Source organism: Macaca fascicularis, chromosome 7 (assembly GCF_037993035.2).
Source record: "Macaca fascicularis isolate 582-1 chromosome 7, T2T-MFA8v1.1".
In the NCBI taxonomy this organism is placed as follows: domain Eukaryota; kingdom Metazoa; phylum Chordata; class Mammalia; order Primates; family Cercopithecidae; genus Macaca; species Macaca fascicularis.
This window is the reverse complement of record NC_088381.1, coordinates 28744073-28754344: the sequence shown is the minus strand read 5'-3', so window position 1 is coordinate 28754344 and position 10272 is coordinate 28744073. Positions and strand designations below refer to the sequence as shown.

The window sequence follows — 10272 nt, the reverse complement described above, 5'->3', positions numbered from 1 at the left end:
TTCACTATCTGGTCCTTAAGCCTACCGTTTAATGTAGGGCCCTGTTGGGGTGCTCCAGCATGTTCCATTACTCACGTATCTGTTCTCATGCAAGTGTCACACTATTTTAATGACTACTGCTTTGTTATGTCACTAAATATATGGCAGGACACATCTCTCCTCTTTGAGAATTGTCTTAGTTATACAGGGCTTTTATTCTATAATGAAATATAGAATCACTGTACAATTCTCCAAAAGTTCTGTTAGGATTCTGATCCCAATATATTAGGCATATATATTGATTTGGGTAGAAGTGACACCTTGACCATATTAAATATTCCCAGCCAGGAAAATGGTATGTCTCCCGTTTACTCGGGTCTCCTTTTAAGATATTTAAGAGAATTTTAAACATTTTCCCACAAAGGCCAAGGGCATTTTTGTGAGTGTAATCTCTGGATGCTTTATACTTTTACTGATATTGTAAATATCTTTATTTGAGACGGAGTCTGGCTCTGTCGCCCAGGCTGGAGTGCAGTGGCCCGATCTCGGCTCACTGCAAGCTCCACCTTCTGGGTTTACGCCATTCTCCGGCCTCAGCCTCCCGAGTAGCTGGGACTACAGGCGCCCGCCACCGCGCCCGGCTAAGTTTTTGTATTTTTAGTAGAGATGGCGTTTCACCATTCATAGGATGGTCTCGATCTCCTGACCTTGTGATCCGCCGGCCTCGGCCTCCCAAAGTGCTGGGATTACAGGAGTGAGCCACCGCGCCCGGCCATAAATATCTTGTATTGCATAGCCAATGCTCATATAAAGGACCATTACTTATTTTTGTACTGGATTTTGAATACGATGACCTTGCTGGACTCTCTTAACACTTCTCTTTGTGTTCAGTTCGTTGATTCCCTTGGGGCTTCCATTTAAATGGTCGTATCCTCTGCTCTTTGAGGAGCTAACACTCGGGCCGGGCAGCCTCCGGATGCATCTGTTCCTGCCTGGCAGCGCGCCCCGGGCCCCAGCCTTCTCCACCCGCGCTCCCGCCAGGTGCACCGCCGGGCCCCGGCCAATGGCAGCGCGGACTAGCCGGGCCGGGCTTGGAGGGACCAATCCCGCCGCTGCCGCCTCCCCTCGCCGCCAACTCGGGAACGGGAGCAGGAGGCCATTGGAAAACTTTGGGCAAGATGGCCCGGCGGTGATTTCCGTGCCCGTCTCTCCTGCGCCCGGCCTCTGCGCCGCAGGCCCAGCCCCCAAGCCTCGCACGTGCTGCAGCCCCGGCCCGGCCCCGGCCCCTCCTGCCCATGGCGGTGGCCGAGCTGTACACGCAGGTAGGAGGGTCCGCTGGGCTCCCGGGAGCGCTGTGGGGGAGCCGGCCCTGCTAACGCTGACTCGGCCTGGCGCCCGGGCCACACCTGCGCACCTGACTCTGCAGGGCGGGCGGGCGCGCGCTGGGGGCCGCGGAGGGGCCGCGGGGACCGGGGGCACGAGCGAGCGTCGCCCCTCCAGGGCCCCGACGTACTCCGTCCCTGCCCGCGGGTAAGCCCCCTCCTGGCTCCGCCCCGCCTGGGTGCCCTGCGGGTGGGAAGACCCTGTGGGAGGGAAGACCCTGTGGGAGGGGCCGCCTCCGCCGCTCCGGCCTCGGGGCCTAGAATCCCCAATCCCCAGAGGTCGCGCGTGCGTCCCCATCTCCCGGGACTGGAGCGCCTCGTCCCCTTCCTCCCACACCACGGGTGGAATCAGAGTTGCCCATGCGGACGTAGAAGCTGAGACGCCGGCGAGTCTCCTGGGACCCCCCTGAACGAGTTGGCACAGAAGCTTATGGCAGCAGTGTTCGGGCTGCTTTCTAGAATTCTGTGCCTTCAAGGGCACTGCAGTGGCACCAAGCGCTTGGGGAGCCCAGGGGCCACAAGCACAAAAAAAATGCTGCAGTCGTAGGCTCTTTGCCTAACATCTGTACTGTTCGCAACAGTACAAACACTACAGTTTCTAAAGCGCCTTTCGTATACCCCGACTCTGGGAAACACTAGAGCATTCCTCAGAAACTTCCTTTCTGCTGGCTGGGGCTCCACCTCTTACCTCGGAAGGGCAGCGTTCCCTCTGAGATGGGCTTGGGTAATTATTTGGATAAAGAGTGTGACATTGTTAGCACTTTTGAAAAAAAAAAATCCGTTTGAATAGCCATAAAGCCTGATCCTCCTATACACCAGTGGAGAAATCTAGAGACCTCAGTATTCAGACGAGTGGGACTAGAATCCATCCATTTCCCCGGACATATGCTCTAGCTTTCTACTTTAAAAGACGCTTTTGCTGTAGATAGAAAAGATAGTCATGAAAATAATCCTGTTTCAATGGTTTAAGCAAACGTTTTTCTTCTACTTTGATTACTTAGTAACAGTCTGGACACAAAGCAACCAAACTGTAGTTTCTCCTCTATTGCATCTCCATTAACTGGAGTTCTAAATGGACAGTGTTTGAATTGCCCTAGTTTTGTTCTAGAATATTTTCACCAGTGAGAGTGTGAGCCCTCAGATAGCCAACAGCGCTTCTTCAGCCTTCAGTTTACTGGAAGTGAAAGAAAAGTCTTGGACTAGTCTTAGACTATACTTTGGAGGACACAGAAAAATGCTGCTGCGGAACCTGTTTGAGGTGAGAGTATTTCCAGAAGCAGAAGCACACAGGTGCAAGTGCCCCATCCTCAGGTGCCTCAAACCTCAAATACTTATTGAATGTCTAGTAAGTACCAGGCACAACGTAGGAAAGCTGACAGGAAGGAGTTTAAAGGTACAAGCTTGAAGGGAATGAGAATCTGAGAATCCCAGAGACTGACGCAGCCCGATGGCCATCCCCACCGACCTTGTGTCCAGGTGGACACCTGTGTGCCTAGGCTGCCACCTCCCTTCCTGGTAGGCAGTTAGCCCCCATTTTGTCTGTTCTAGAGGTGGGAAGGGGACGGCCATGGCAGCCAGAGAACGAGGTCAGGGCTTTATTCCCCAGTGCGGGTTTTGAGTGGGGGCTGGCAGGATCAAGGGTGGTGTGCTAGGACTGTTAGATTTGTTATGTATGCCAGCAGCGCCCTTGGGCTGTGGAGGAGAGGGGCTGGGGTCACGTAGCTGAATTCTCAGGTCTTTCCAGCTGTTGGAAGATCATTAGAGCTGCAGTGTTGGCCATGGAGGGTGGAGGCAGGTGAGACTGAGAGGCCGGACTGGGGAGTGGGGTGGGGGTTGGAGGGACCAGCCAAGGATGACATTTGAGGTCAGAGTCTGTATGAGAGAGAGCAGGTGGTGCTCTTGAGTGAATTAAGGATGTGGCCTGAGGAGGAACTATTTCTTAGGAAAGTCATCAGGCAAGTTCTGTATGTGCAGGGGTTGAAGGGGTGAGGGGGCTTCCAAGGGAAGGTGCCTTGCAGAGTGGGAGGTGTCAGAGGGAGGGGACGGGCCCTGCCAAGGGTCTTCTGCCCAGAGGTGGTCACTGAACCAACAAGACCCTGAGGGCCGCACCAAGGTGGGAGAAGGCAGACAGAGAAGAGGGCCAGGGACAGACCAGCGGGGAATGCATCTGTGCAAGGAGTGAGAGGAAGCAGAAGGGCTGAGATGGAGCCAACCAGAGGAGGAGCAAACAGGGTTGCTGGGAGGCACCCTGTGGGAACAGGGAAGAGGGAACTCCAGGAGAAGTCTTGGTGAGGGCAGCAGTCGCTGCCAGGTGAGGTGTAAAATCATCCATCGCTTTTCAAAAGCTACAAGGGCCATGCCTTAGAAATGCTCAGAGCAGCAGTTCCCCTATTTGAAATCTCTCTAAGAAGAGCTGGTCTGGCATTCTCTGCTCGACCACCTCTAGAGGCTCCCATTGCATTCAGACTCACTGACCAGCCACGAGGTCCTGCCTGTCTCCCTGCCTTCACCTGGACTCACGCTCTGCCAGACTCCTTGCCATTCCCTCAATGCCTTGCCAGCACATCGCCGCTGCGTGCCTTGGTGCACGGAACTCCACCTGTCCGAGGCTCTGTCTGTCACCTTTGCCCACGGCACCTGCACCTTCCACCTTCAATTTGTGCAGAGCCTCTTCTGAGAAAGCCTCTGCAGCCAGCCCCTCCACACGATGCCTTCCATATTGCCTGTTAACAGCTCGTGAACCCTCTGTCTCCCCCATTGACCAAGAACTTTCAGTGAGCAGGGGACAGTGGGGGCTTCGTAAGTGTTTGTTGTGCACCTGTGTGCATGACTGAACGTTTCTGCTTACAGAAATAGCTAGGACCATGGAGACGATTATATGGATGGTGGTTATTTTTATTTCTATGTACCAGATGCCATCCTCAGAGTTTCATGTGCCCCCTCTCGTTTAATCTGAATAAACAACTCTGTGTGTTAGATGATCTCACACTTTCAGAAATGGCTTGGGTCAAGTAAGTTGCTAAGGTAACATACAAGTGATGGAGCCAGAGGTGAAAACCTATGTTCTTAGTGTCCCTCACCACCACCACCTTGGTTCAGCCGCCTTTATTGTCTTCCTCTTCTTCAAGGGATCTGACCTTTTCCCCACACACAGTGGGCTTGTGGGAAGTTCATCCACTTTCTAGCTACCTCTCCTGGCACCTGCTTTTTTATATTATTCCTTATAATAACTAAATTGGAACCAACTCCAGTGTCCAGCGAGAGGGGGAAAGTTGAGTAAATTATGGAAGACTCACATGATAAAACAGCACGAAGCCATTAAAAGTACTATTTCTGAAGAGTTCCTAACATGAAAACATGGTTATGTGAAAAATGGGGCACAACAATTGTATATACTGTATGAGGATAAACATAAAATATGCAAACAAAGGAAAAAGACCACATATATCACTGCGGAAAGATTGGACGGTCTTTTTTTCTAGTAGCTGCAGAGAAGTCAACAAGGATGAAGGCTGGGGATGGGTCGTTAGGTTTGGCCACTAGGTTTGGTCCCCGGCATCGTTTCTGTTCAGGTAGAACTGTGAAGGGGAAAGGGAGACCCTGACCTGACCCGCTAAAGGAAGGAAACTGGCAGAGGACTGCGGTCTGAAGATGTAAGAAAGGCACCAGGCACAGGTTAACCTTGGAAAGGAGTGAGCGCCCGAGGCTGCAGTAGCAAGAGTTGAAGGCACAGAGATACTGACCGAGAAGGAAGACAGCACAGAGAGCTTGGCAGCTGCTGAGGAGGAAGAGTGGGTAGGACGGAGGGCTTGAGAGTGACAGTGCCACCAACCTTTTCTCTGACAGCATCATTTGAGACCCTCAGCATCCAGGCCACCTTCCTCTGGGTGAATTTTCACACCTTGACGCCCATTTTAGTGGCACTATTCTCTAGCCTTGGTCTACTCAGCCATGAGTACGGTGCAACTTCTTGTGAGCACCCCTCAGTGCATCCTGGCATTATGTTAGTACTTTCAGCAGAGCTGGCACATGCTCTGCCCCTGGTGGGTCAAATCAAGTCCTGGTCCTGCCCCTTACTAACTGAGTGATACCGGGCAAGTTACTTAACCTGAGTTTCCACACCAGTATAATGGACCAAATCGTGCTTACCAGCTGAGGAGGTCACTATGAAGATTCATGCATGTAAAATCCTTAGCACAACACCTGACACATAATGCTTAATAAAGGTTACTCGAATACGGATGCTATCATAATACAGTTGATTTTTTTTTTTTACCTAAATACAGACTTTACATTTATCCCTATAAAATTTTCCATTTTATTTAGCGCCCAGCGTTTCTGAAGCTTGTAAAAACCTTTTGGATCTTGATCATCTTTAGCTAATCAATCATTTCATCTGCTTATTTGATACATGTGTTTTGTTTTTTCATCTACGATACTGGTGAAAGCGTTGAATGAAAGGGGAGGCAGTAGAGCTCTGTGGCATGCCTCTGGAGACGTTTTTGTTTTTCTAAAGGTTGCTCTTTGCTCATTAATTAGAACTCAGGTTATGAGTGTTTAGTGACAGATTCCCTACAGTCATTCCACCATCTGTTTCTTTCACTTGTGCAAGAGGAACTCACAAATATCTTCGAAGTCTGCTGAAACTCAGATGTGCAAGGTCAAAAGAAGTGTCTTGACTAGCAGTCCAGGACCCCTGTCTAAAATGAGGTCAAAGTTCAGTGTAATGATTTTTTTTTTTTTTTACTTTGGCTAATTCTAAATAGTTTTTAGACTTTTATATATCATTAACAACTCTGGAAAATTAAATGTATCCATTGTATTATGTATGGGTAGTTCAAAGAGAAAAAAAGGGATGAAAAGACTGAAATCCTAAGTTTAGTCTTTAACTGGTGGAACTGAACCACTGGGAATTTGAATTTTTGTTCAAATGTTTATGGAGTGCTAGCTATGGGAAGTCATTGCATTGGATTCCTAGCACAAAGACTAGGCTCTTGAAGTTCAAATGCCAGTGGGGGAGATGGGAGGCAGCCCAGATACCTGGGGGCAGGGCAGAGAGCGCTCAAGGGGAAGCATCAGCTCTGCTAGACGGCAAGCGGCAAGGAGAGTGCCCGGATGAGGACTGTGTCCAGCTACTCCACACTATTCAGAGCTATTTGCTCATGGATGGGGAGAGGATGGGTGGGGCCAGGGTGGAAGGAACAGAAGTACACAGCAGAAAGCCAAAGAAGGCCTGCCATGTTCCAGAAAGTGCTAGTGGTTTTGGGTGACCACAGGCAGAGGGTGGATTGAAAAGAGGGTGAGGCCTGAGTAGGAAAATCAGCCAAAATGCTGGTTGTCCAGGACTGGCTCTTCCTCGAAACCCATGGGGGGTTGATTTTCAAAGCTTTTCTCTTGCCGGGCCCCACCCACAGGAATTCCAATCAAGTACGGTTGAGAGAGTCTGTCTGTTCAAAGAAACCTGGTGCTCAGCCTGGCTGAGGAAGCCCCTGGGGGCTGCTGCACCAGTCGAAAGAAGATCGGTGGGAGTAGGGTTGGGGGCTGACTTATGGCCATGGCAAGGGGGCTGGTGGGCAGGGGCGGACAGGAGAGAGCTTTTAAAAGGCAGTCTTTTCCAGCACCTGGTGACCGTTGGGCTGTTGGGGTGGAGACACGGGGGGCATCCAGCACTGTCCCAGGCTTCTGACATGAGGGGCAAGAGAGCTAGGAAGGAGGAGCGTCCGCATCACTGGAGTTTGGAATTTATGAGTCTTCGAGGAGATTGAGGGGCTGACCTCTTGGAGGCAATTGGAAATGTGGTGTAGAGCTCCAGTGCACGATCTGGGTGGGAGGTCTCAGATGCATAGGTGCCAGGCGGTTGCAGAAGGTCTGGAATTGGGTGGAACTCTCCAGAAACAGCCCATCATGAGAAGAGGCTGGAAGGACCTTGGGAGACACGGACATGGGGGGAGTGGGAGGGGCAGGGGAACCAGGGAAGGGGCCTGTGAGGAGTGAGTGAAGAGGAGGAGGAAGAGAGGGGCATGGTGTGACAATCTGGCCTGGCCGACCTGGAGTGTGGACACTCCCCGTCCAGAAAGCGGTTCTAGGAGGGGAACTCATGTCGTCCCATCTTGTCCCATCTTCCATATAAGTCTTCAAGTCATTTCTGTGGCTGATGCCAGAATATCCCTCAGAAAAGTGGGCGGCGTGAGAAGATGCTGTTCTTATCTCACCTGTGTGCCTGGGGGGGTGGCTGACATGATATTGAGCTCATAAGGTTCAGTGGTCCCAAGCCTCTGCCTCAGCTTGGAGCCTTAGCATGGGAGGGCACTCAGGGAAGGTGGGAGGTGGCCCTCTCTTTCTTGGCTCTGCTGAAGGGCTTGGCAAGCCATTCCATCCCAGTCCACAGGCTCCTGCCTCATGGGAAGGCCCCATATTCTGAAGGTCAGTTGACAGCTGGTTACATTGTTTGCATGGACTGTGGACTGTGTCTATTTGAATGAATGCTGTAAAGTTAGGTCCTCCTCCAGTTTGAAGCATTGCTTTGTGGGTAGAGGAATGTGAGGGAGGAGGGGACGGGAATGAATGGGTGGAACTTACCTGGAGCTGAGTAAACTCACCGTGTTTACTTACCAGGCTGGGTTTCAGCTGCAAGGGCACTCAATGCCAGCAAAGGCACCAGGATCGCAGGGTGTGGGCAGCCTGGGGTACTGGGCTGAGGAGTCACTGGTCTTCAGAAGAGAAGCCGCCAGCGGTTACGTATGTCCTAATATTACCTGCCATTTAATACCACTTTTAGCTGAAACCAATCCTAAACTATAGTTAGGAGAGCACATGGACTCTCAAGTAGATGGTTGCAGTTCAGAGTTCAGGATTACTTTCAGGGCCAGATTCGTTTAATTAACGAGGAGTTCAAACTAGGAGTCACAGGCCCTAGCTCCACTGGAGTCCTGGTCCTTTGAGACTCTGTGTGCTGTTTGGTGAGTTATTGCTCTCTCTGGGCTTCAAGTAGGGGCTTTGTCAAACAAAAGGATTGACTGGCCTAGTGACTTTCACATTACTTCTCAGAGCCCAGGCTTCCTTGGATTGCCCCCAGGGCCCTCCGCTCCAGCTCCGTCAGAACACCTCCACTTTCGCCTGCTTCGCTTAGCCAGCCGGACAACTTCTTTTTTTTTTTTTTTTTTTGAGATGGAGTTTCACTCTTGTCGCCCAGGCTGGAGTGCAATGGCATGATCTTGGCTCACCGAAACCTCCACCTCCCGGGTTCAAGCAATTATCCTGCCTCAGCCTCCCAAGTAGCTGGGATTACAGGCACCTGCCACCACACCTGGCTAAATTTTTTTGTATTTTTAGTAGAGACGGGGTTTCTCCATATTGGTGAGGCTAGTCTCGATCTCCCGATCTCAGGTGATCCACCCGCCTCGGCCTCCCAAAGTGCTCTTCAATTCTCGCTCTCTCAAAACTTACACATCCATGTCACATTTCTGCAAGCTCCTGCTTTTTGCTAGCTGTTAAGGATTAAAGCAATTCAAATGATTTAGGGGTAGTCACGATTGATATCCATCCAGTGACTTTTTTATTGAGTAAGCAAGGCGATTTATATTAATAGATGTGTTCCTCATCCAACATTGTCCTAGTCTAGTACTTGTACCGTGAACTTTTTTTTTTTCTTTTGAGATGGAGTTTCACTCTTGCCTCCCAGACTGGAGGACAGTGGTGCGATCTCAGCTCACTGCAACCTCCACCTCCTAGGTTCAAGCGATTCTCCTGCCTCAGCCTCCTGAGTAGCTGGGATTACAGGTGCGCACCACCACACCCAGCTGATTTTTGTATTTTTTGTAGAGATGGGGTTTAACCATTTTGGCCAAGCTGGTCCTCAACTCCTGACCTCACGTGACCCACCCACCTCGGCCTCCCAAAGTGCTGGGATTACAGATATGAGCCACCGTGCCCAGGCTGTTTTATTCTTATTCTTTATTTCCTCCGGTATTTTTATATTAACATCTTAAGCATAATGCAATGGTGAAATAACTTTACAGGTCAGGCACGATGGTTTATACCTGTAATCTTAGCACTTTGGGAGGCTAAGACAGGAGGATCACTTGAACCCAGGGGTTCGAGGCTCCAGTGAGCTGTGATCATGTCACTGCACTCCAGCCTGGGCCACAAAACTAGATCCTGTCTCTTAAAAAAAAAAAATTATAGTGAACACCTGTTTTACCACCTGGATTCTGGTGTGGACAGTCTACCATATTCATTGTATCCCATGTCTATCCATCTTTCTGTTCTTCTATCTGACCTTCAATTCATCTCACTTTTTTGAAGCATCTTTAAGTCATATATCAACACACCTTCTAAATATTTTAGTATGCGTATTAACTAGAGTTCCGTATTTTTTGTGTGTAAAATTTACACACAATGAGATGCACCAATCTTAAGTCTGCATTGTCTTAGGTTTGAAAAGTGCTTAGCCCCTATGTAACCCAAGCCCCATCAAGATAGATATTGTTACCATCGCTTCCAGAAGACCCCCTCACACACCTTTGGAGTCACTCCCTGGCCCCACCCACCCTCAGAGGCAACTACTGCTGTGAATTGTTTCCCAGCACGCATTAGTTTTAGCTGTTCCAGAACCTGATTTTGTGTCCACAATCAGTGGGTTCTTGGTCTCACTGACTTCAAGAATGAAGCCACAGACCCTCACAGTGAGTGTTACGGTTCTTAAAGATGGTGTGTCTGGAGTTTGTTCCTTCTGATGTTCGGACGTCTTTAGAGTTTTTTCCTTCTGGTGGGTTAGTGGTCTCTCTGGCTTCAGGAGCGAAGCAGCAAACCTTAGCAGTGAGTGTTACAGCTCTTAAAGGCAGTGCGTCTGGAGTTGTTTGTTCCTCCTGGTGGGTTCATGGTCTTGCTGGCTTCAGGAGTGAAGCTGCAG

General features: G+C 50.2%; 1 protein-coding gene across 7 annotated transcripts in view; it reads left to right on the top strand.

Annotated features, from left to right (window-relative positions):
- The first annotated feature begins 1137 nt into the window (after nt 1–1137).
- Nucleotides 1138–10272, top strand: part of MYO5C (myosin VC) — a 109500-nt gene continuing 100365 nt past the window's right edge. For all 7 annotated transcript variants that reach the window (XM_073995816.1, XM_005559580.5, XM_015452838.4 and 4 more), the window contains exon 1: nt 1138–1301. Coding sequence is in view for 3 of the 7 variants with exons in the window: in XM_005559580.5 (XP_005559637.3) it covers nt 1275–1301 (27 nt within the window). In the remaining 4 variants the exon portion in view is untranslated. The remainder of the gene's footprint in view (nt 1302–10272) is intronic.